This window comes from Hemiscyllium ocellatum, chromosome 19 (assembly GCF_020745735.1).
Source record: "Hemiscyllium ocellatum isolate sHemOce1 chromosome 19, sHemOce1.pat.X.cur, whole genome shotgun sequence".
NCBI classification, from domain to species: domain Eukaryota; kingdom Metazoa; phylum Chordata; class Chondrichthyes; order Orectolobiformes; family Hemiscylliidae; genus Hemiscyllium; species Hemiscyllium ocellatum.
In genome coordinates, this window is record NC_083419.1 from 20,546,186 (window position 1) to 20,573,744 (window position 27,559).

Consider the following 27,559-nt stretch of genomic DNA (forward strand, 5'->3'; position numbering starts at 1 on the left):
AATTTCCACTGTAGAAGACTTAGCAGATTTAGAACTATCCATAGCTACTTTCAAAATAGCCAATAGATGGATTTAGTACACCCCAACAAAAACTACATTCCAGTCAAAGCATTCCAATACAATATTTATGTAATGATTTCTTATTCTAAATCAGCACCAAGGTATAGAATCATTTTTCAGTAACAGCGGCAAAGGACAAATTGTGCATTTTTGCCCACCATTCTCAAATGAAATGATAAAACTAGCTTCCTGAGAACAAAAGTCTCTAATTCCCTTTGAAGTAATTACAGTAACCCAGTCTTAACGTCAACTTGGAAGAATAATGCAGCAGTTTCTTTAAATGTGAAAATAAAAGTGGCACAAATTTTATGACTTCTGATAGTGGAACTCTTTTGTTGTACACTTATCAGTCATTTGGTTTCCTCTTTTACCGTGGGAAATGTATTAATCAAAAAGCAGTTGGATTATGTGCAGCTAATGACCCCATGCCAAAATCTTGAGGATAAAGTCCATTTGTGTCATGACATGAAATATCATTACAGCGGATGTGCAAGAGCATTGACAAAAGTAAAATGTAATCTTCACTGTGTTCTTTGATGTGCCAAACAAGATGGAAAACACACCTCATTTAACACTCATTAACCTTGACCTTAAGCTGGCAATCACCACACTATAACAATTTCTTTTTGGCAACTCGACTTTTCTCAATCTCTAATGGCCAGTGTCTTACCAATGAGAGAACAGGAAACCTCCTAGTTCCTTTACAGTGGATAAAATTATTTATTTCCACAAGAATCTAATTGCTACGTGACTGTACCAATCACTCCACCCTTTCTGTGGCACAATGATTAGATCATTTATAATTCTAAAATGTTTCTTATTCAGGGCTCATATGTGCATAGATTTTCAAGAGTTTCTTGAGAAAACATATTGCCTGAAAGACATGGTTGTAAATTGTTGAATATCAATGCTGAAACTGAATCAACTTGATTATTGGACAATTGATCAGAGCATTGAAGACAGGAGTTGATACATCAGGTTATGACTGTACAAAACATTAGTAAGATCACATTTGGAGTACTTGTACAATTTTGATCGCCCTGCTATAGGAAGGATGTTATTAAACTAGAAAGGATACAAAAAAGGTTTACAAAAATATTACGGAGACTAGAAGGGGACTTTATGGAGGTTTATAAACTCATAAGGGGCATAGATAAAGTGAAGAACCAAGATCTTTACCCCAGAGTAGGGAAATCCAAATCCAGAACAAATAGGTTTAAGATAGGACGGGAAAGATTTAAAACGGACCTTGAGGGGCAACATTTTCACATAGCTACCAGCAAAAGTGGTAGAGGCAAGTACAATTACAAACTTAAAAGACATTTGTACAGATACATGGATAGGAAAGGTTTTGACAGATTATGGGCCATATGTAAATGGGACAAGTTCAGTTTAGAAAACATGGTCAGCATGGATGATTTGGGCTAAATGGTCTGGGTCAGTGATGCATGACTCTATGACTAATTGTCATATTGACATCATGTTACTGGCTTGGCAGCATTACCATTGGATGGCCTCTGCTATGCTTTTTGGAAAATGCTAATATTCTCAAATAATTGATACATTAATAATAGTGCACAATTCTATAAAATAATGGTAGCTTGTGCTTATTTAAAAAGCAAAACATGTTTTATTTCAATTTAAATGGCTTGTGGAAATCTCTGAGATCCTGTAAATTAAACCAAGTAATTTTTACATGGCTTCCATTCAAATGACGGATTTGGATTAGCAAAAGGTGGTATAATCTGTCACTACATCAAGGAAACCAGGAACCTCATGCTTCTTGTCCAAGCAAAGGTATTTGAAAGCGAAGCAGTCCCTAAACATGCTTTTTTAGATTCTGATTACCATCAAGAAAATAATTGAAAGCAAAAACAAAATACTGTGAATGTTGGAGATCTGAAATATAAACAAAGTGTTGGAGAGACCCAGGAAAACAGTTAATGTTTGAAGTCCAACATGATACTTCTTGAGAACTGGAGTTACACGTTCACCGAAATATCTGACCTATTGCTGCACATTTCTTTTTCCCATACTTGACACATCGCAGCAATTCCTCATGTCAGCAGAGTTTATAAAGTATGCTTTTCCTTATTTCTGGTGTGGTTTCCTCTCATTGCGAATCATGCACCATCAATTCCAATTTGTAACCAAACTGGTTTGAATCAACAGTGAAGGTGGGGTATTTTTTGTTTTCTTTTGCAGCTTAAATATGTTCATCAACTACTTTCAATGTTTTCAGTTGAGTTATGCCAAATGTTCGAGTGGCTAGAAATTATTTGCAAACATTGAAATAATAAATCACTATAGAAATTTATATGTACAATATGATTTATGCATACAAAGGCTGTTATCCTCAAGGTCAGCACGAAGGTATATTAGGTTTTATGAAATGTTTGCACATGTGATCAATGCTTTATCCTAAAAATGCCATTATCAAAATTGACAATTTATGTCCATTAACATGTACAAAATTATTTTTAACTAATTTACTATTGTCTGGCATAACTCTTTTCACTTCTGAACAACATGAGACATCCTCTGCATTCAAACAATTATATTACCAAAGCCATCAGATGCTTTGGCATCCTATGCTTTCAGACAGACATATGAGAAAGAATCCAAAGGACAAAAGCACTATAGTGCAAACAAATTTGACTTTATTGTTCAATTATGTAAAAACGTAAAAGGTGATTTCTTGAACTTCTGAACAATAATGCACAGAGAATGTATGCCACTCAGCTTGAAAATATCTCAGTTTGCTTAAGAAGAGATTTTCACAATCATATTTATGCAGAATACTGACGACTTGTAAAAGCAAAGTGAAAAATTTACAAGAGCTTGTTTAAATTGTCCAGAAGTTGGCTGACACGAGCAGGCTCCTCACACTCTGTAGGAATTGATTTATAGGATACCTATCCAGCTAGCTCACATTATACTTGCCACATACATTACCCTTTACTTGGGCATCAGTGTTTTGTGTTGTAATGTCATATCGGCAGCTGTACTCCTCCAACATTAGAAAAGCTTTAATACTTGAAGCATCCTCTTTCTTTACCTTGAACTGACGATATGTTCTGTTGCAGGATAGTTTACATGGGGGAAGGATCATAACATGAAATGCATGACCTGCCCACTACCTACCTGCCTGTCTCTGACCCACCTTAAATTTTATAGGGAGTGGTGAAGGTGTTGGGCCACCATTGGATGTATCAAGGCCTGCCATTATTTTATTCTGATAGGAGAGACCTATTCAAAGTAGGTGACTGACAGCCTCAGCTGCGTGCCTGGTGTCAGGTAAACCTTTGCCGGTTTCCTGGGCCCATTGGAGGAATCCACCCAACTGGCTCCACAGAGAAGGTCCTGCATTTCCTCTTGATCTTTCCCCATTGGAGTCTGAATCCCAGTCGCCCTGTTACCTCTCAAGCCTTGTTGTGGTGATGCCCTGAAACTACCTGAAATTTGACTCCTCTTATTCTAGTGGTTATCCTTGGAACGTAGTGCTGTTGAAAAGACAATAGCTACCAATCATCTGTATGCTCACCAAGATTTAGGGAGCAAGGTAGCAAATTAAAAATCAGGACCTCAAAGATTACTTCTAATGCCATGTCCTAGCAAGCAGGTGGATAGAAAAGGCTGGAGAGTTGGAACAGGATTGAGGGCTTTCGAAACCTGGATCACTGGGTTCATTTCTGGTGATGGTGCAACTTGTACAAATCTGACACAGTGTGCCTGAATGGAATGATACCAACATCCTTGTAAGGTTTTTGCTAGTGCATTTGGCGGGGGTTTAAACTATTTTGGCATGTTTTGGTATAGGGAGTGAAGGTGCAGTAGGGGGGTTATACACTTTCAAGTTTACAGGAAGAAGAAAATCAGTCTAGAAAACAGTGTAAATATAGTCAAGTTAGGGCAAAAGGAAACATGGGAAGGCTAGATAGCATTTATTTTAGTACAAGGGGTCTTGTGGGTCGGGAAGAGAATAAATGAATGGAGATTTGATAGCATTGCCAACATGGAGACATGCCTGAAGAAGAGACACTACTGACACTGAATATTCTGGGATATAGAATCTTTAAGTGAGATGGGGAGGGGTAGAAAGTAGGAGGTAGTTTGACAATATTGTTCAAGATCTTGATTGCTCTATGTTTTTATAACTTCATTACAAACCCCAATGGAACTATGATGACCTTACGTTTACCTTCGACAAACCTTATGTTTGAATTTGATGTGCAAATTCGTAAAGAGAGGAAATTTTTTTTAAAATTCAGAGTGAGAATTCATGATTTGATTCCCATATGTGAGCAGCAGAATCTTGATACCAGTCCTAAAGCTATGCTCTTGGGAATGATAAATTTCATTTACTGGACAATAGCATTTACTACTGACATTGATGTTGACTTCACTTGTTGTGCATGGAGTTCAATGACTAAACCATACGACTCGTAATATTTTTGCTAACCCCGACATTCTTTTAGATTGCTTAGTCTCCAGAGGAATAGATTTCAGATTTAATCTACTCAATTCATAAGATCAATCAACGCAAAACATTAAAAAAAGGCCCACTTGCCTCTAGGTATAAATGTTTGAAGAAGAACAGTTGAAGTGTCCCAAGTTCCAGCCAATATATTGGCCTTAACCAATGATCTCATGATCTGGTCATGTACTTCATTGCTGCTTATAGGGCCTTGCTGTGTGCACATTGGCTGAAACTTATCTATATTACAAAAATGACTACACTTCAAAAGTACTTTTATTGGCTGTAAAGTATTTTGGGTGTCACTATGAGATTGTGAAAGACGATTAATAAATTATCTTTCCTTTCCTTTTATGCTATCTCAAATAAACAGCTCTCCTCGTTGTTGTGTTTGCTGAAGTTTTTGACCAAAGTATGAAGTATCAGTCCAATGGGTTCGAATTGAAAACAGAAATTGTCACTGGACTCAAAATCTTAACACTGATTTCTCTCCAGAGATGCTGCCAGACATCTTGATTTTCCCCAACAATGGCTGTTTTTGTTTCATTTATTCAGCATCCACAGTTCTTTGCTTTATTTTATCATTGGGTTAGAATATCTTTCTATGTTTGGACCTCATTGCCATCAACTACCTATAGGTTGGATGCAACATGATTATATGCAAAGCAGTGATCCTAATATCAACTTTTCTCAGCACTGATGAGACAAAACTGACATTGGGCAGCCAAGTGGCACAGTGGTTAGCACTGCTGCCTCACAGTGCCAGATATCTGGGTTCAATTCCCACCTCAGGCAATTCTGTGTGGAGTTTGCACATTCTTCCCATGTCTGTGTGGGTCTGCTCTGGTTTCCTCCCACAATCCAAAAACGTGCAGGTTAGGTGGATTGGCCATGCTAAATTGCCCTTAGTGTTAGGTGTAGGGGAATGTGTCTGGGTGGGTTGTGGATCGGTGTGAACTTGTTGGGCCGAAGGGCCTGTTTCCACACTGTAAGTAATCTAATCTTACCAGCGCAGGTGCATTGGTTTCTGATTCTTTTAGATCAGCTGAACTTTCTGTTCACCTCCTGTTTTCTTCTGCTTTCATGAAAATGTTACAGAGAAAGCTGGACTGGCTAGACATACCAATTTGCACTTGGCTGTCATCCACCTTGCTCATCAGTGTCAGACCATCTGCAACCACAACTCCAATATTGTATCCTGATCCTTTCCCTTTATTCAAACAACATTACTAACTCTATAATAAGGGTAAGTATGAAAACAGTGAGAGGCATTTAATGGATGGTTATTTGAGCATATATGAAGAGGTGGTCAGCAATCTTAAAGAGATTATTAATTAATTAATTTGGCCACTTGTTTAGGTTTACTCAAATGAGTACAAAGCAGCTGTTATTGACACTAGTGGTAGGAAGTAGAGTTGGAAGCTGTGCTTTGTAATATTTCATGTTTTTTTATTAACCTAAAACTGAGCAAAGGTTGACTTCAGAGTTTGACCATTGCTGTAGGATTGGGAAAATTCTACCTGTTCTGTCCAAAACTTTTCAAAATGCACATCTAACCTATGTGATATTGCCTGGGACTTTTCTCTTTTTCATAGGATTTGGGTTCACCATGTGAGCCATGATGAAGTTTGTGATGAGTATAGGTGTAGAGACTAGCTGGTTAGAAGCCTGGTCTTGATCATTGAACATAATAATCCAGCTCCCAACACAATTGTAAAGCCCTTGACACCTGAACCCTCCTATCCATTGCACATGCCACTGCCATACCCTTTCACCCGACCCACCCACTCACCACCACCCCTCAAAACTCGCATACAGTTAAGTACAAAAAAATTGTAATCTTTTAAGTGTCTATTGTATTTATAAACATATTAAATGCATATTCAGTCACCACAGCTCTTAAAAGTTTCAATAGTTCTTGGATTAGAACGCCTGCTAAATGGGAGTGATTAATAGACTTTGAAACCCAGCCAAACATTCATTATTGTTTCTGTTGTCGTAACAGAAGCTTCTTGCTATTTAGTGTGAAGTGGACAGAACTGAATTGTGTTGTTTCCCTTGTTCCTCTACCTGCAACTTAGTGGAATGGTGCTGGATATTGTGAGCTTCCTGCAGCGTACAGGACATGGGTTGCCTGGTGAGTGTTTAAGACTCTGAAATCATAGCAATCATGGTGCAACCCTATCCAATCTTATAGAAACTTTAAGAGGATATGAAGAACAAGGCAATACATGACAAATAATGTGGGGGGTGGGGGTGATCAATGAATCTTTTTGTAGCAGAGAGGTCAGTACACACTTTAAATGTAATTTCTCCAGTCATCCGTAAATGTGCTCAAATGAGATAAATAACCTCAAAGTAACTTACCTTTAATACACAACAAAATGCCCTCAAAGTGCGGTCTGGTACTTGAATTGCATACTAAACAGCTTCACAATGACTGATATTTTCATGAATGACCAATTATCACACCCAAATCCTTTTCCTTTTACATCTTTGCCAACGTACACCCATTCATTGTGTATTCAAATTTCCTGTTCCAGATTTAAATGCATTTTCCAATCAATGCCTTTTGAGCAGCTCACATTTAAAAGTACTTGCTCTGAACGGTTATCCTACTGAGTCTTAGATGTGGTCATAATTATTCAATTTAAGATTAAATTTTACATATCATACGATATCAAACTCCCGAACTATGATAAATGTATATTTCTTTAGCGTTTTTGGCCAGTGGCTGAATAGATGGAGAAAACATGGGGGATTGCTGAACCTAAACTCGACATTCTGAGATATACTCCAGGAGCAACAAATCTTTCTCTATATTTAAATAAATGCTAGATATTGGGGAATGAAGTAGCACAGTAGATGCAGCAGCAAATCACAGGAAGTGATGAAATCAAATTTGGCATGTAGCTAGGAATAGTGCTGCATTATGTGGGAAGCATACTTTAGCAAGGTCTTTGACAAGGTCTCTCATGGCAAGCTGACAAAGAAGGTGATGTCACATCAGATCCTTGGCAAGCTGGTAAGATGCATACAGAACTGGCTTGGTCATAGAAGACAGAGAGTAGCAGTGCAAGGGTGTTCCCTGACTGGAGAGCTGTGACCAGTGGTGTTCATGGATCAGTGCTGGGACCCCTTTTGTTTATAATATCCATATAAATGGTTTGGAGGAGAATTTAGGAGGTCTAATCAGTAAGTTTGCAGACAACACTAAGACTGGAAGAGCTGGGGACAGTGAGGAGATTTGCTTGAGGATACAATAGGATTTAGACAGACTGGAGACATGGTTGAAGAAGTGGCAGATGGAATGTAATCCAGACAATGCGAGGTGATGCATTTTGGAAGGTCTAATAAGGGAGGGAAGTATACAGTAAATGGCAGAGCCTTTACAAGCATTAACTTACAGAGGGATCTCAGCGTGCAGGTCTACAGTTTCCTGAATGTGGCAACACAAGGGGATAAGGTGATCAAGGCACTGAGTGTAAAAATTGGCAAGTCATATTGCAGCTGTATGGAATTTTAGATAAGCTACATTTGGAATATTGCATACAGATCTGGTTGTCATAACACCAGAAAGATATGGAGAATTTGAAAATAAACCAAAATGACTTATGAGGATGATAACTGGTTTGGAGGGTATTATTTATGAGGAGAGACTGGACAAACTTGTTGAGGGGAATGGCGGGGGGGGGGGGGGGGGGGGGGGGGGGGGGGGGGGGGGGGGGGGGGGGGGCGTTTGTTTTCACTTGAACATTGAAGGATGAGGGGGGCGACCTGATAGAAGTTTACAAAACTATGAGACGCATGGATATAGTAGATAGTCAGGGTAGAAACGTCAATTATGAAGGGACATAGGTTTAAAGTAAAAGTGGGAATGTTTAAAGGAGATGTGAGAGACATGTTTTTTACACAGAGGGTGGTAAGTGTCCAGAATGTGTTGCTAGAAGAGGTGTTAGAAGCAGATATGAAAGCCATGTTTAAGAGGCATCTTGACAGACACTTGAATAGGCAGGGACTAGAGGGGTACAGTTTGTTTAGAGGTAAAAGGTTTCCTAGTTTAGAAAGGCACCAGTGCAGGATCAGGCTTAGTGGGCCAAAAGACCTGATCCTGCACTGTACTGTCCTTTGTTCATTATACATAAGGTAGAAGCCACAAGACAAAAACAGATGCTCTTTCAGGCATAACAGCACAAGGAAAAATTCCTCACGTAATAACCATCAAGTTGCCTGTGATTTGAAAACCAAAGCAACTCAGCCACTTGTAAATATTACAATATGACCTTCCCTCTGCCTTTAGTATTTCAATTCCTTTACTGTGACAACTGCCACTAATAAAATCCCTGTACTTTGTTACATTTCTTCTGACTACCATCTTGTCTATACTTAAAGATTAATTTATTTACTTTGAGTATTAAACTGGATTTATATGTTGAGTTAACATTTTTGGCAAGTCAAACGCTATGGGGAAAGAGAACAAAAAGTTCTGTGCCTGTTATTATTCATTCCAACAATTTAAAAACAAAACCTAAAAGTGTTCTTTGGTAGAATCCAGAGGTAGGAACTCTATGTGTGTGAAAGAGAATAGTTAAAATTCAAGGCGATCTCTTCAGCTTCCATCATGGAGTAACATTGTCTCTGGTTGTTTTCAGGTTTGCCACAAACATTGAATCTTTCCATTTTCACATTGCAGAATTGCAATGAAACCTCAGCAGAAGCTGAATGTATTCAGATGGCACTCCAATTTATCGAGGAAAATAGTTTAACTGTGAAGTATTAAAACTAGGGAACAGGCACTTGGCTTCTCTTGGCTGACTTTGAATTGAATCCACTTCTATCCTTAGAGAATGTGTAGAACAGCTCTTCAAGGAAACTTTATTTTAATGAGATATTATAAAAAAAACACTGCACATGGGGATATGATTATATAATAATTATGTTACTGGATGAATAATCCAGAAGCCTGCATCAGTATTCATGAGAAATCAGTTTAAATCCCACCCCAAATGGCAATTATAAACTTAATGAAATGAACATACAATCTAAATAAAAGCTATTATCAGTTATAGTGACCATGAATCTAAAACATTACCACAAAAAGAGTTGCCCAATTAAATGCCTTTCTCTGGAGGTCTTGTGTCAGAACGGGTAGCATCCCTGGCTTTGGGTTTGAGGCTCATTTCCAGACCTGATGCTCAGGGAAGGTGTGTTCATGCATTCCCAAACTGGTTGAGCACAAACACAGTTTTCTTAAACATCAGGACCTAATGTGGAGGCTGAATCCAGAGCCTTTGATTCACAGGCAAGGGGCACTGCACTTGTTTTACTGTGAACACAGCACCGAGAGCGCAAACAGCAAGTTTAAAAAGTGTGGAAAGTGGAGAGTGAAAACCTCCACAGAGGCTGGTATCCTGTCACCAAGTCACCCTTTAGTTACACGTGGAGGGACCTTGACACTGACCCAACTTCCTCAGAGCCAGTTTTCAGAGTGGACAAAACCTCTGACATTTCTGTTTATATCTGTCAGCCAGGGCTCCCTGACTGGATTAGATCAACAGACTCAATTGGGGAATTCATATTCTATGAAGTCCACCTCGCAGTCCTCGTTACAATCGCTACAGAGAGTTTCATTCTGAGTACAGAATGGGAAAAGGGTGACAAGGTTAATAAGAGTAAGCAGAGCAAGAGTGGTACAGAGTACCAAGAGAGGAGGCAGCAAGGTTAAAAACAGCATGTAGAGTGTGGAGCACACAATGCAAGATAAAAATGAAGTGGAGATCAGCTTTGCTCTGAACAGAGCACCAAGACATGATGCGGCAAGTTTAAAATGAGAATGGAAAGTGGGCAGTGGTTCTTTCTGAACAGAGGAAGAGAGGAAGAAGCAAGTTTTAAAAGGGTGAAGAATAAGGAGCGGCTTCATCCTGAACATAGCACTAATAAAAGAAGTGACAAATTTATAAAACAAAAAGCCCAAAGAACAGGGAGTGGCTTCCTTTGAAAAACAGTGTGAGACAGGAGACAGTAAGTTTAAAGAACATTCATTCTGACTATAATGCTGAAAAGAGGCTAATATGAGAAAAAAAATCCAAGAGACACCATAGGAAATAAGTTTATTGATTGGCGAGAGTCTGCTGTTATGAGTGAGTCTAAAGCAAATCAAAGTAATATGCAATATTAAAGCAATATCTAATGAAAATAATGTCAACATAAGTGAAGGAACATGAATTTATTGGAATATTTTGGTAGTAAGTTTATATATATTCTAAAGATAAATAATTTTCAGATTTCTAGAACGCAGATCAGCAGGGACAGGCAAAGTGAGCATCTAGTGGAATATGTGAAGTCATAGACATATCATACGTCCCAACAAACATATAAGCAGGAAGTGTTATTGACAACACAGGCTTAAGCTCCAGATTTTGAAAATTGAGCAGCAGTTGAGTCCCTGTTGTGCATCCATGAGGCAGAGGGTTACATGTTTAGAACATATAGGGAGGTAGCCACACTGCAGATTAGAAATGTACAGGCAGAGCTGGAATGGGTGACTACCAGGCAATCTAAGAAACCCAGGCAGGTAGTGCAGGAGTTGCCTGAATCTACTGTGCTTGCCAATCAATATTCCATTTTGGAAATTAGTAAAAGCTGGTTTCTCAGGGGAGTGCCGACAGAGGCAGGTCCACTTTACCAGTAGTATCTTAGCTGTATAGGGAAGGAGAAAGTATGGCAGGGTAAAGTTAAACAAGGATTCCATAGTCAGGAGATCAGACAGTGATTTCTGCAGCATGAATCATGACTCTAGGATGGTTTGTTGCCTCCTCGGTGCCAGAGACAAAGATGTCACAGAATGGCTGCAGGATATCCATTTAGGGAAGAGATATCAACCAGAAGTTGTGCTGTACATTGGTAGCAATGACATTAGATCACAGAACATAGAACATAAAACAATACAGTGCAGAACAGGCCCTTCGGCCCTCAAAGTTGTGCCAACCTGTGAACTATTCTCAGCTCGTCCACTTACACTTTCCCATCACCATCCATGTGCTTATTCAAGGATTATTTAAATGCTCCTAATGTGGCTGAGCTAACTACATTGGCAGGTAGGACATTCTACACCCTTACCACTCTCTGAGTAAAGAACCTGCGTCTGATATCTGTCTTAAATCCATCACCCCTCACTTTTTGGCTATGCTCTCCCACCCGCCCCTGTGCAAGCTGACATCATCATCCTAGAAAAAAGACTTTCATTGTCTACCTTATCTAATCCTCTGATCATCTTGTATGTCTGTACCAAATCCCCTCTTAGTCTTCTTCTTTCCAATAAGAACAGACGCATATCTCTCAGCCATTCCTCATAAGACCTTCTCTCCAGACCAGGCAACATCCTGGTAAGTCTCCTCTGCACCTTTTCCAATGCTTCCACATCCTTCCTGAAATATGGCGACCAGAACTGTACACAATAGTCCAAGTGCGGCCACACTAGCGTTTTGTATATTTGCAACATGATATTGCGGCTCCAGAACTCAATCCCTCTACCAATAAAACTTAACACACTGCATGCCTTCTTAACATCACTATCAACCTGGGTGGCAACTTTCAGGGATCTATGTACGTGGACTCCAAGATCCCTCTGCGCATCCACACTACCACGAATCTTTCCATTGACCCAGTATTCTGCCTTCCTGTTATTCTTCCCAAAGTGAATCACCTCACATTTAGTCATATTGAACTCCATTTGCCACCTCTGCAGTTTATCCAAGTCCCCTACAACCTGTAACATTCTTCCGAACTGTCCACTACTCCACCAACTTTAGTGTCATCTGCAAATTTACTAATCCACCCACCTATGCCTGCGTCTAAGTCATTTATGAAAATGACAAACAGCAGTGGTCCCAAAAGAGATCCTTGTGCCACACCACTAGTAACTGGACTCCAGGTTAAATATTTTCCATCCACCACCACTCACTGCCTTCTTTCAGAAAGCCAGTTTCTAATCCAAACTGCTAAATCCCCCTCAATTCCATGCCTCTGCATCTTGTCCAACAGCCTACCATGTGGAACCTTATCAAAGGCTTTACTGAAGTCATGTATACCACATCAACTGCCCTACCTTTATCTACATGGTTGGTCACCTTCTCAAAAAACTCAGTGAGGTTTGTGAGACATGACCTAGCCTTGATGAAAATATGTTGACTATCTGAAATCAAATTGTTGCATGCTAGATGATTACAAATCCTATCTCTTATAATCCTTTCCAAAGCCTTTCCTACACCAGAAGTAAGGCTCACTGATCTATAATTACCTGCGTCATCTCTACTGCCCTTCTTGAACAAGAGTACATCATTTGCAATCCTCCAGTCCTCTGGTATTAAACCTGTAGACAATGACGACTCAAATATCAAAACCAAAGGCTCTGCTATCTCATCCCTAACTTCCCAGAGAATCCGCTGATAAATCCCATCCAGCCCCGGGGACTTGTCTACTTTCACTCCTTCTAGAATTGATAACACCTCTTCATAACTAATCTCGATCCTTTCCAGTCTAATATCTCGTATCTCAGTCTTCTCTTCTACAAAATTCTCCTTTTCCTGAATGAAAACCGATGATAAATGTTCATTTAGCACCTCTCCGATCTCCACAGGGTCCACACTCAACTTCCCCCTTCTGTTTTTGACTGGCCCTATTCCTACCCTAGTCAGCCTTTTATTCCTCACATACTATAGAAAGCTTTAGGGTTCTCCTTTATTCTATTTGCTAAAGACTGCTCATGTCCTCTTTGGTCTTTTTAACTTCTTTAGATTTTAGATTTTAGATTACTTACTGTGTAGAAACAGGTCCTTCGGCCCAACAAGTCCATACCAACCCCCAAAAAGCAACCCACCCAGACCCATTCCTCTACACCTACTCCTTCACCTAACACTACGGGCAATTTAGCATGGCCAATTCACCTAACCTGCACATTTTTAGACTGTGGGAGGAAACCGGAGTGCCTGAGGAAACCCACGCAAACACGGGGAGAATGTGCAAACTCCACACAGACAGTTGCCTGAGGCGGGAATTGAACCCGGGTCTCTGGCGCTTTGAAGCAGCAGTGCCACTGTGCTGCCCTTGTGCCACCGTGTCACCCTTTATGCCACCGTGCCACCCTTAACCTGGTCTGGTTCATTACCAAGCACCAGATCCAATGTGGCTTCCCCTCTTGTCGGCCCTTAGACATACTGTGTCAGGAAACCCTCCTGTACACATTGGACAAAAACTGATTCATCCGACACACTAGAGTTATAGCATTTCTAGTCAATGTTGGGGAAGTTAAAGTCCCCCGACCCAGAATCATTTTGCCAATCGTCTCCTCCACCTCCCTGGAACTCTGTGGAGTCCTATAAAAAATTCCAAGCATTGTGACCTCTCCTCTCCTGTTTCTAACCTCAGACCATACCATCCCAGCAGACGAGTCCTCATCCAAAGTTCTTTCAGCCACCGTTATACTACCCTTGACTAACAAGGCCACACCTCCCCCTCTTTTACCGCCTTGCCTGTTCTTAATGAAAGATCTAAACCCTGGAACTTGCAACATCCATTCCTCACCCTGTTCTATCCATGTCTCCGAAATGGCCACAACATTGAAGTCCCAGGTACCTATCCGTGCTGCAAGCACACCTGCCTTATTTCGGATACTTCTGGCGTTGAAGTAGACACACTTCAAACCGGCTTGCTGTCAGTCAGCACATTCCTGTGATCGTGAAATCTTGTCCCTGTCTTCCCTCCTCTCATCCTCCTGTGCACTGGAACTACACCTCAGCTTCCTGTCCCCCTGCTGAGCTAGTTTAAACCCATCTGAATAGTGGCAAGAGGGATGAAACTCTGAAAGCAGAACTCAGGGAGTTAGGAGGGAAATTGAAAATCAGGACCTGGATACCAATACATTTAGGATTATTCGCCATGCCATTGACTAGTGAGCATAAGAACAGGAGAAAATTGATGAATTTAAGATGTGGCTAGAGAACTGGTACAGGGTGGAATACATCAGATTTCTGAAGCACTGGAATCAGGTCCAAGGCAGGTGAGACCTGTACAAGCTGGAGGGGGTTAGAATGGAACAGGATTCTGACTGATAACCTTGCAGAGAGACTTGCTAATGTTATTGGGATGGGCTGAAACAAACTTTCCAGGGGATGGGAACCCGAGGGGTAACTGGAAAGGAGTTAAGCTAGTAACAGGTAGTCAGAAAGCTTCAAGGGAAACTAGACGACAGGAGAAACAAAGCTGAGCATTGTGTATGCCTCAAAGGTGGAATGTTGTCAAAAAGACCAAGTTTAGTACATTCTGCCTGAACGCACCAGCATTTGCAATGAGGAAGATGATCTATTGGCACAAATATGGGTAACTAGTTATGATGTAGTTTTAGAGGACTGGAGGACCGCTAATGTAGTGTCATTATTCAAGCAGGGTGATAGGAATAAACCAGATAGGCCAAATAGGAATAAACAAGAGGCCAGAGAAACTAACATCTCCGGTAGCGAAACTATTGGAAAAATGGCTCAGGGACAGAATTAATCTCTACTTGGAAAGTCACAAATTATCAATGATCGCCAGAATGACTTTGTTAGGGCTAAATTATGTCTAACAAATTTGAAAATTGAACTTTTCAAAGAGGTAACAAGGTGTCTAGATGAGGATAGTGAAGTTGATGAACCTCAGTAAGACTTTTGACAGATGGTACATGGCAGACTGGCTAAGAAAGTAACAGCCCACTGGATTCAGGGCAATTTGGTAAATTGGGCCCAAAGTTGGTTTAGTGACAGGAAACAGATTGTCAAAGGGCATTTTTATTACTGTAAGCCTCTGTACCATTAGGTTTGGAACTGGGTCCCTTGCTGTTTGTTATGCACATTAATGATCAAGACATTAATGTAGGTGTTACTATCAGTAAGTTTGCAGATGGAATGAACATTGGCACTGTGGTAAATATTGAGGAGAGACTTAAACTCTACTAAAATATAGACAGGCTGGTCACATGGGCTGATAAGGGCAACTGGAATATAATCCAGAGATGTGTGAGGTGATGTATTTGAGAGGATCAGCAAGACATAGGCATGTCAAGACCTAAGGAATTTCAAAGGGAACTTGATAAGCATATCCATAGATCCTTGAAGGCAGCAGGACAGGTAGATAAGTTGGTTAAGAAGGAATATGGGTTTTATGTCTTTATCAGTCAAGGCTTTGAATACAAGAGTAGGCAGGTTATGATGAAGTTTGTATAACTTACTCCAGCTGTGGCCTCACATAACACCAGGTTATAATCCAACAGGTTTATTTGGAAGTACAAGCTTTCAGAGCACTGCTCCTTCATAAGCTCTGGTATAGTTCTGGTCACCATACTATAGGAAGGATGTAATTGCCTGAGAGAGGGTGCAGAGGAGATAGATCAGGATGTTGCCTGGTCTGGAACTACTCTGCTATGAAGAGAGACTGGATAGGTTGAATTGGCTTTCCCAAGAACAGGGTAGTCTGAGGCAGGTTTCAGATGCATAATATTCTAAGTGGCATTGGCAGAGTAGCTTGGGAGAAACATTTCCCCTTAGTTGTGGGATCAATAACCAAGGGGGTTCAGTTTTAAGATAGGGAGCAGGAGGCTTAGAGGGGTTTGAGGAAAGTCTTTCTCACTCAGACGATTTTGGTTATCTTGAACTCACTGTTTGTATTGGGGGCAGGAACCCTCATGACATTTAGGAACAATTTAGATGAACACTCAAAATGTTATAGCATATAACAGTACAGGCCAAATGTTGAAAAATGGGGTTGGAATAGATGAATGTTTGATAACTGGTGCAGATAACTGGCTTTTTCTCTGCTCTGACACTATGACTCGCTTGGGCAAAAAGTTTCATCTGGGGGTTTTTGCATCTGATTAAAGCCCTAAGTGGTCACTTAAGCTGTTTTTCCCTCCATAAATGCTACCAGACTTGCTGAGTTTCTCCAGCACTTTGTTTTCACTTGAGACAGCCAGTTTGACCTGTTGACTTTGAGTTAGGTGCTCATATATGGGACAGTGGTAGCAGTGTTACATAACATCAGCAAACATAACTGATATATCTCAAAATGTTCCATGTGATGTGAAAAACAGTGTCATATGAAGCAAAAACAGAAGTGGTGTTTGCTTTTTTTAGTCCTTCACCCAGCATTGGTTCCTGTCTGGGTACCTGGAGAGGTATAATTCAAGCCTGTGGATTCTAAAATCACATTTATCAGACATATTTTAGAAAGGAGTAATTGTTATCATTACACACTCTCTTCGAATACTTAAGACAGTACAGTTATGAAAGAATATTTATGGGTATGGATGATTCTGTACAACGGTATGACTGTATAAGTCATTATTACATGGTATAATTGAAATGTTGATGGGGATCTTGTGGTGCAGTGGCAGATTGCCTACCCCTGGGCCTGAAGTTCCAGGTCCAACTCACCAGTCCATGGAAGGAGTGATGTGGTTCAATGGGCTAATAATCAGCCAGGGATTCCTTCCACTATTCCCAAAAGAGAAGATACATGTATGCGAATATATGTTTAAGATATATTGCAATACTTTCCCTACCTGGTCAAGGTCCAGTGTTCTGCTTGTTCCCAGATACCCAATTTGTGAAGAGTATTAGCAACTGACGCAAAAACCCATTGCATCATACTCTCCTCACTGGCACGTTAAACCTACTCATGACTCCAGTTTTAAACATTATATTTAAAAATACATAATTGGATGAATGTGTAACATATTTTACAAACCAGCACTGACATTTGCCAATGAGGCTTGAATAGTAAAGAAAATAATCATTTTGCATTTAAATAAGACTTAAAGCAAATATTTAACAGTGAAAGGTGAATTGTGTAACAGGTGTACTTACTTGGCAAAATTGTTTTATATCTATTCTTAGTTCCATGACAAGGAATATTCAGCTCTTTGGGATTCACAAAATTCATGGGAATTTCCTGTTATTTGAAGGAAATAAGAAACACAAGCTTCAGAAATTCCAATGTACTTACAGCACTGCATACCACACTGCAGAAACACACAGATGTTGTCAGGTAAAAGAATTCCATAATATATATTTTGGTTAAACCTGCGCATTAGTTGCAACAAAATATGGAATCCACGTTTCTTTCCTTTCTGATCCCATATGCTAATCTGATCCTCCAGTCAGGGAGTGCCAGGTGAAATCTTTCTGGGATGGAGCTCCAAAAGGCTGGAAGAAATGTAGATCTTACTGGGAAATAGGAGCATTCCCTATTTTAATATGAAGTTTGTTTCATTAGCTGTACAGTGAGATTAATTATATGATTAACAGTTGGTCTGAGAGCAGCTTTCTTGCTTTATTCCTCACATTTTGTTCCAAACTCCTGTTTGCATCAGGACATTTGATTTGCATGGATGGGACAAAACCAAAGAAAATAGGAGAAAAATATTCTGTGATCCATATAATCAAACATTCAAACCATTGCGAAATGGAGGATGCACAGGAGATTCATTATAATGCAAATATAATGGCATACCAGCATTAGGAAAGATGATTTGAAACAATAAATTGCTTTATCACATCTTTCTGTTTTGTAATGAAGGAAGTCTTGTGACAGGCTATCAACAATGCTTGAGAAACAGATGTAAAGTTCTCCTTAATAAAGATTAATAGTCGTTAACATTGCTGCCTGTTGTTTTGCACAATGTCCATGTTTCCTCCACAAATGTCTTACATGTCAAACATAAGACTGAGGTGAAGGGTAGCTCTACAGTATTTATCGATCAAACATAATAACACTAAAATATTATGATAGTGACTGGAATATTCAGCTTCCAGTAAAAAGAAGTTATTAGAAAAATTCTATTGTTGATCATTTCTAGTTCAAATTGCAACTGAGACAAATATTGGTTCCTGATATAGCCTGTAGGATTTGCATGATTAAACTGAGGCACAAACTTTACTGTATAGACTGCTATATACCATGAATTCAGCCTGAAGGGATTGGGCGTTTGCTACACATTCACTTAGTTGCAACCTTGTGAGCACCCGGCTGGCAGTCTGTAGATACTCCAGAAATATTTTTTCACGGGGTGTTGGTGCAATACTGAGTGATTCAACATTTCCCAAGGTACTCATATCCAAGGTAAGCGATACGTTTGAGCCTCTCCTGCGAATTAAAGAATATTTGAAAATGTTTATTAAAACACCTTTTTTTTCTGGAGCATTTTCCTTGGGGCCTCTCCACAATCATATTATTCAACAGTCAAAGATGATTGACAATCTGTGAGGAATCTGCCAATTAGCACTTGGCTTTCTTCTCAAAACCCACTCATTTTCAGCAGGTGGAAGAAAATCTAGCCCACTTAGTACCAAAGTATAACAGAAATCTGTCAAAATCAAAGCAGCTTTGATTTAACCTTTAACCCACATTTTATGTCTTTTCATTAATGCATACAAAGTACTTATGCTTTACAGCAGTGCCTGTAAAAAGCCGACTGCAAAATGTTATGATGCAGTCACTGCATCAGTTGTCTGTAACTTTAACCATAGCTTCAGGAATTTGCACCATTTTATCTGGTAAGCATTATGTGCAGCTAACATTTTTGAGGTCATTTTTAAAAGGAGTACGCATAATAATTTTAATATTTTAGTGAAACAATATATGAAGATTTAAACTCTATCCTAATATATAATTAATTTATTCTAGATAAACTGAAAAACACTGGAATGGTGACATTACTTGAGATACAAAGTAAGCTTTGTAGGATCTAATCCATGATAGGAGAAAGTGAGGACTGCAGATGCTGGAGATCAGAGCTGAAAATGTGTTGCTGGAAAAACGCAGTAGGTCAGGCAGCATCCAAGGAGCAGGAGAATCGACGTTTCGGGCATGAGCCCTTCTTCAGGAAGAAGAAGGGCTGAAGAAGGGCTCATGCCCGAAACGTCGATTCTCCTGCTCCTTGGATGCTGCCTGACCTACTGTGCTTTTCCAGCAACACATTTTCAGCTCTAATCCATGACAGGAGACTTGTGTAGCACATTGACTTACAGTGACCAAGAAAAACTGCATTTATATTATGCAATTAATTGAAAATTTTACCCTGTAATTTTGGGGTCAAGCCTCAAGATCAATGACCTTAGAAATATAGCCTGTTATATTCAATCATTCTCTCCCCTTCAAAGTACTTCAGCATATTTTTTATTATTTAAATCCATGCTCATCCTTACTGAAGCTCTCTAACTGAATCTCCTCGTCTAGATTCTATCTTTGTCACAGCAGTAAAACAATCCTGACTGAAATCACAACAGGATTGGCTGGGATCTGTTTAGGCCCAGACTCCCTGGAATTTAGAAGAATATGGGGAGATCAAATTGAGGTATTCAAGATGATAAAAGGTATGGATAAAATAGATGTGCAGCGGATGCTTCCTCTTGGTGGGGCATTCCAGGATCAGAGGTCATAGGCTTAGGATAAGGGGTAGCAAATTTAAAACAGAGATGAGGAGAAACTACTTCTCCCAAAGGGTTGTGAATCTGTGGAATTTGGCAACCCCATGTGAAGTGGATGTTGGGACAATGAATACATTTAAGGAGGACTTAGACAGATTTTTAATTGGTAGTGGGTTGAAGGGTTATGTGGGGAGAAGGAAGGAAAATGGGGGTGAGGAGCATATAAGCCATGATTGAATGGCAGAGCAGACCTGATGGGCTGAATAGCCTACTTCTGCTCCTATGTCTTATGAACTACACATTGTTGCTCTTTATCCTTCCTGAACTGTCTATGATACGATTGACTACTCCATCCTTTTTCAATGTTTCTCTTCCATGGTCCAGCACAATGCAACTCACTCAGTCTGACTCTTACCTATACAAATACAGCAGATAATCTCCACCAGAACTTCCTCTTTCACTCACATCATTAATTCCAGAACTCAGCCAGGATTTGTTCTATTTTCCCCTCTCTTGCTCATTAATTAACATTATCCACAGATAAAGGATTAACTTTCAGCTTTATAGTTTGACCACGCCACCACTAATCTTGACTGATCTATACTTGTCTGACAGTCATGAGGGCTAAATTTTTCCCTCCCATCACTGAGAGAACCAGTGTTGGGAGGATCAAATGTGAGATGTATGGGTTAACAACTTTGCACTGAACTCCTATTGCCTGACTTTTTCTGCAGGTCAGGAAATATGGTGGGTCACAACACAACACACCCGAAATGGACTCTCTATTTAACTGCCTGTACCAAATATAAGTTTTGAAAGGGGGTGGGTGAGATTCTGAAGGCTGTTTAAACCACATCAGGAAAGAAAGTTTCTGCAACTTGGAGAAAAGCTGCTGTGGAGTCAGGAACTTATTGACAGAAAAATTTAAAAACTATTGCTAAATTCAACGATTATGTTTAGTTGGTGTTTGGAAAGTTCAATATATTCATAATACAATGATTGGTCAGAAGGCCCTGTCCTTAAAAAGTAGGAGTCTAAACTGACTGGCACTGTATAGATGTTTCCATGCCATTAAGGTACTTCATGAATAAAGTTCTCTCTAGAATTCAACAGTGTATAATATCAGATAATAGTTCATGTATGACATGACATAGTCCACATTGATTCAATGTCTCATCTTCTGCTGAGCCTTTAAAATTCCAATATCTATTAAGTAGAGAACTAATAAACCATATATTCATACTGGAGGATTGTTAAAATGCTTCTATAAAACGAAGTCAGCCATTAGAAATTTACTTTGAGTTTTTCCCTTTTTAAAAGCTCATAAAATTGTCAAACACAGACATTGATTTCCCCATTAATAAAAGCTTTAAGCTATATAAAATCTCTTAATTTAGTCCAACTAAACAGACATTGACAAATTATTTCAAGGAAAAATAAACCTATAATGAGCTTATAAAGCTGACAATTAATTAAAGCTAGCAGTTCCCTTTGAGTGATGCAAGAATTACTCACAGGCCTGAATTCATTATTGAGTCTTGGAGTTCATGCAAGCATTCATAATGGGGCCATTTGACAAAGTAAATTACTGGTCATCTGTTCAGCTTGTTTTGTTGATACAGCTGCTCAATGAATGGATAGAACTAAACTAATGAGATGGCTTTATACTTGCAAGTGTTGGTATTTGCTCATCTTTATTGCCACCTCAGCATTGCCTTAGGAGATGGTAACCCAACTCCAGCCTAACCTAACTCATGAAGACTAAAGTTCTGGCTGAATAGACTGATGTTCTGACTTTGGGAACATAATGTAGGAAATGGCCTGACTTAAACTTCCTGAATTGAAGATGAAAATTTAGTTGCTAATTTTGATCGGGGTGCACTTTAACTTGAGCTGGTTAGCAGCTGGAGACACGGTATTTAGACCCTGCCACAGTATTTGTACTCTTGCTATTGACTGAAGCCCTCCCAGTCCAGATACTGGCATGTTTCTAAATATAGAATTCTATTCAACTCTGATCTAAATGTGTACACCCATATCTCACCAATGTAAAGCCTATCTATTTCTAACTCATTTAAATTGACTGTCTCTGCCCAGTTTCAATCCACTTGTGCCTCATCTCATCAATCCTTTGTCACTTTCAAGAGTCAATTACTTCAACTCTCCCCAGATTGCCACCTAGAAGCCCTGCTGCTCTATCACATCTCAAGTCACACATGGACATCATGCCATTCTTGCTGACCCATATTTGCTCTTGGTCCTCCAAAGTCTCAAAATTAAAATTCTTCTTCACACAACAAAATGACACAATATCCTCAACTCATCCGACCCAGAACCCTCTTCTGTAAATTCTGGAACCATACGTGGGGCAGTACTGAACAGAGTGTTTATTAGCCATTTCCTAGCATCTTAAAGAGGGGCTCTTGTGCAATTTGGTCAAACGTTGTAAATCTTCACATCTTTGCCATCTGCAAACTTGCCTGTAATACAAAACATTACATTCATTTCACCCATTGCAGTTTGATTATCTATAGGTTTCAGAAGAAAAAGGAAACTTGGAGAAAATGTCAAAAAATGTAAATGCCCCTAAGTTGCTAAAAACAAAACTGAGATGCTGTAGATGTCATGATCTACTGTACAGGATTTATTGGAATAGAACATGTTTAATATTCATGTGTTGTTTGTCATGCTGTTTAGTAGTTGGCATTTATTTCGACAGGACTTGAATATAAAAGCAGGGATGTAATCCTGAGGCTCTATAAGGCTTTGGTCAGGCCATATTTGGAGTATTGTGCACAGTTTTGGGCCTCATATCTCATGAAGGATGTACTGGCCCTGGCGCGTGTTCATGAGAATGGACTCAAGAATGTAAAGCTTAACATATGAGGAATGTTTGAGGACTCTGAGTCCATACTCAATGGAGTTTACAAGAATGGGGGGGGGGGGGGGGGTGGATTTAATAGAAACTTACAGAATACTGATAGAGTGGTTGTTGGGAACATGTTTCCATTGTTAGGAGAGGCTAGGGCCCGAGGGCTCAGCCTTAAAGTAAAGGGAAGACAGTTCAGAATGGCGATGAGAAACTTCTTCAGCCAGAGAGTGATGAATCTATGGAATTCACTACCACAGAACGCCGTGGAAGCCAGGTCACTGAGTGATTTTAAGACAGAGGTTGATAAGTTCTTGATTGTCAAGGGAATCAAGGGTTGTGGGGGAAAGCAAATGAATGGGGATAAGAAACTTATCATCTATGGCAGAGCAGATCCAATAGGCTGAATGGCCTAATTTCTGCTCCTATGTCTTATGGGTTTATGGTCTTATAGAGTGCATGCATCTGGTTGTTCATTTTTGTTACCATCTTCGCATTCTGTTGGAGAGCCTTATAACAAAGGCAAGTGTGACAAATATTATATATTTCTTATTTATTAATGGATCTTTCAAGCAGGACGTCTTTAATTGAATTAAAATATTTTTATTGTCTTTTATCTTCTACTATACTGGACATATTAAATCCATGCACAGCTGTAACCAATAGACTCCTGTTGTAAAAGATAACTGTCTTTTGTGAATTTGTGTGATTTTCCAAAAACGCAACCCCTAAGAACACTAGATCTTTACTTTAATAAGAAGAATTGCTATTAACTTGAAGTTACTACAAATTGTGCAAACATAATCAAGAATTCACTTGTACAGTAACAAGCTGCAACCTAATTAGGGAGTAAAATGCTGTTATAGGTGTAACAATAACAATTACTATTCATTTTGTTGCTGTATTAAAATTCTTGATACATCCACCTGTAGAAGTGAACTAAACTGCTGGTGGAGGGAATCCTGAGCCTGACTTTAATGATGCTTGTTACCACAAGAGTTTGAAATGGCTGGCGTATTGAAAATTGAGTCAAAATACAAATGTGAGACACTGTTAATTTTATGTAATCAGTATAAGAGGAGTAGTCTTTACAAAATGAGATTAATGGAGTATTTACTTCAAAAAGGAAGCTCCACCTGCCCATCACACTGGACCACCTGACTGCTCAAGGCCATAAATCAGGGAATAGGTCACAGCCCAGTTTTAGTAGATTACTAAAATTGTGCTGTTGTTCATTACAATGTAATGCTACCTTATCAGACGATGGTTTTAAATTGTTTATTTAAGCGCTGTCATTTCTTTAAATACTCTCTGCAATGTTTATTCAGAGCTCTCTAAATGTGGAACGCCCACAGTCCTGGTCCTCGGCCTTCGGTTCATTTGTTGGGCTGGGATTTGACTGAACTGGACGTTTGCCTGTTGAGAGATGTTGCACTCTAACCTTGTGCACTCAGATTAGGGAGTTGCTTCCTCTTTGTGCATCAAATCCCTGTCTTCCATGTACTGCTCCACTAGCACTCCGGTTTGATCTGCTGACTTAAATGAAGTGACAAGTGTGCAGATGGAAGGAAGACATTAATTAGGTGGAAGATCGTCCCTGGCCATGGAGCGGGATGAAAGGTTTGGGTTACATCTCAGAGAGGTGAATTACTGCCACTGCAAAAACAAACATGCCATTCCCAGTGGATCTCAGGCAAAAGAATTTGTTCCAAAACATTAAAAGCACATTATGATTTTTAAACCATGGAATAAAAAGCTAATTTGTTTCTTTCCTGCAATTAATTCTTGCAGTATAGCTCAAATTTAAATGCATACCAGTTGGGGCTGGAGTGTGTTACAATGTGGGTAAACTATTACGAAGTTGTGTGCAGCATCAGTTCAACCTAGAATCTTCCAAATTTGGCAATAATTTAAATACTGATAAAGAATTCAGCTAATCGGATTTTCACACAGCAAATTATTTGTAATATCTCTGCAGATCGGTCAGGCAAATCGTTAAAAGGGCTATGGTGATTGACCAGATTTGTTTGGTCAACTGAAAGTTCCACATTCAAACTACATGGTCGATTGCCAACCACTGTTTCTCTCCTCTCTGAATTGCAATTGTTGTTGCCCTCCCTGATCACTGTGAACTTTCACTGTGAACTTTCACTCTGATCTTGACCATCAATATCCATTAATCCCAATCAATGCTTTTTTATGATCCTAAGCAGCACTTCCCACCAATCCTGACAAGCTCTTAGCGAGTTATAGAATCATAGAAATGTACAGCATGGAAACAGACCCTTCGGTCCAATCTGTCCATTCCGACCAGATATCCCAACCCAATCTAGTCCCACCTGCCAGCACCCGGTCCATAACATTCCAAACCCTTCCTATTCATATACCCATTCAAATGCCTTTTAAATGTTGCAATTGTACCAGCCTCCACCATTTCCTCTGGCAGCTCATTCCACAGACATGAAAAAGTTGCCCCTTAGGTCTCTTTTATACCTTTTCCCTCTCATTGATGCCTACCAAACCATCCCACCAATCCAATTAATATTTCCCATTTATTCCAACTAGGATTATCCCTCCCTTTCCAACTAGTGCTTTCCACTCTCCCAAATAGTACTTCCCACCAAACCTGACTGGCACTTAACAAAGTGTGGTCAATGTTCAGATACAGAATGATGTGCATGTAAATGTCACTGCAAAAATAATGCTAAAGATTTCTGTATAATTCACTCTTTGATTATTTAACCTGATTCACGGAACATTTGTTTAGTTAACACTATTATTGCCAAGTTTATAAGTTGTTATAACTTATAATTATGTTAATTAAGCTTAACAAATTATTAATAAAATTAAATGCGTAATTTGAAAGAGATCAGTTAACAGTACAGCAAAATCAAATATATTTATAAAATGTACTGAACATCATAAATTGTCACAAAGCACTTCAAAAGAGCATGGTAAACCAAAGTATGACACTGAGCTCCATAAGGAGAGAATAATTCAGATTCCAGTTTATTTTTATTCTTTCACAGCATTGCTGGCTGGGTCAGCATTTATTGTCTGTTTTTAATTGCCTTTGAGATGTGGTTGCCAGTAGATACATCCAGAGTCTCGTTCTGAGGCAAGTCCAAAGATGTGACCCAGTGACAGTGAAGTAACCATAAGACCATAAGAAACAGGAACAGGAAAAAGCCATTTGGTTCTTCAAGCCTACTTTGCCATTCAATAGGTTCATGGTTGATCTGATATTCCTTGTGTCCACTTTCCTGTTCTTTCCTCATAACCCTTGATTTCCTTACTGATCAAGAATTTATCTATCTCAGCCTTAAATATACACAAGGACTCTCTGTAGCAAGGAATTCCAAAGACTCTCAACACTCAGATTAGAAGTTCCTCCTTATCTCAATCTTAAATTTGTGCACCCTGGTCCTAGACTTTCCAATAATGGGAAACATCCTCTCAGCATTTACCCTGTCAAGCTCCTTAAAAATCTTATATGTTTCAATTAAATCACCTCTCGTTCTTCTAAACTCTATTAATAGAATCCCAAGCCATTTATCCTTTGCTCAAAATACAAGCCCTTCATACCCAGGATCATTTCAATGAATATTCTCTGAACTGTCTCCAATGAAATTCTGTGACTACCTAGTCAGGTCGACACCCCCCAACAACCCACCCTCCCCTGCCACCGCAGGAATTGCAAAACCTGCGCCCACACCTCCCCCCTCACCTCCATCCAAGGCCCCAAAGGAACCTTCCACATCTATCAAAGCTTTACCTGCACATCCACTAATATCATTTAGATTAGATTAGATTAGTTTACTTACAGTGTGGAAACTGGCCCTTCGGCCCAACAAGTCCACACCGACCCTCCGAAGAGCAACCCACCCAGACCCATTCCCCTCTTTACCGAACACTATGCTTTATTGTATCCGTTGCTCCCAATGTGGTCTCCTCTACATTGGGGAGACTGGACGCCTCCTAGTAGTGCGCTTTAGGGAATATCTCCAGGACACCCGCACCAATCAACCACACCGCCCTGTGGCCCAACATTTCAACTCCCCCTCCCACTCAGCCGAGGACATGGAGATCCTGGGCCTCCTTCACCGCCGCTCCCTCACTACCTGACGCCTGGAGGAAGAACGCCTCATCTTCTGCCTCGGAAACACTTCAACCCCAGGGCATCAATGTGGACTTCAACAGTTTCCTCATTTCCCCGTCCCCACCTCACCCCAGTTCCAACCTTCCAGCTCGGCACCATCCTCATGACCTGTCCTACTTTCCTTTCCACCTATCCACTCCACCCTCCTCTCTGACCTATCACTTTCGTCCCCACCCCCATTCACCCATTGTACTCTTTGCTGTCTTCCCCCACCCTCCTCTCTGACCTATCACATCCATCCCCACCCCCTTTCACCTATTGTACTCTATGCTACTTTCTCCCCACCCCCACTCCCACCCCTCTCATTTATCTCTCCACTCTGCAGGCACCCTGCCTCTATTCCTGATGAAGTGCTTTTGCCCAAAATGCCGATTTTCCTGCTCCTCGGATGCTGCCCTATCTGCTGTGCTTTTCCAGCACCACTCTAATCTAGACTCCAATGAAATTATATCTTTTCTTCAATAACTGCTCACAGTACTTCAAATATGGTCTCACCAATGCCTTTTATAGCTGCAGTAAGACTTTCCAACTCTAAT

At 39.9% G+C, this 27,559-nt stretch overlaps 1 protein-coding gene across 1 annotated transcript in view; it reads right to left on the reverse strand.

The window, feature by feature from the left end:
- Positions 1-27,559, reverse strand: part of LOC132824896 (receptor-type tyrosine-protein phosphatase R-like) — a 215,802-nt gene that overhangs the window by 66,036 nt on the left and 122,207 nt on the right. The window contains exons 7-8 of the mRNA XM_060839743.1: positions 18,526-18,712; positions 17,434-17,518 (exon numbers count right to left, since the gene is read on the reverse strand). Coding sequence (XP_060695726.1) covers positions 17,434-17,518; positions 18,526-18,712 — 272 coding nt within the window. The remainder of the gene's footprint in view (positions 1-17,433; positions 17,519-18,525; positions 18,713-27,559) is intronic.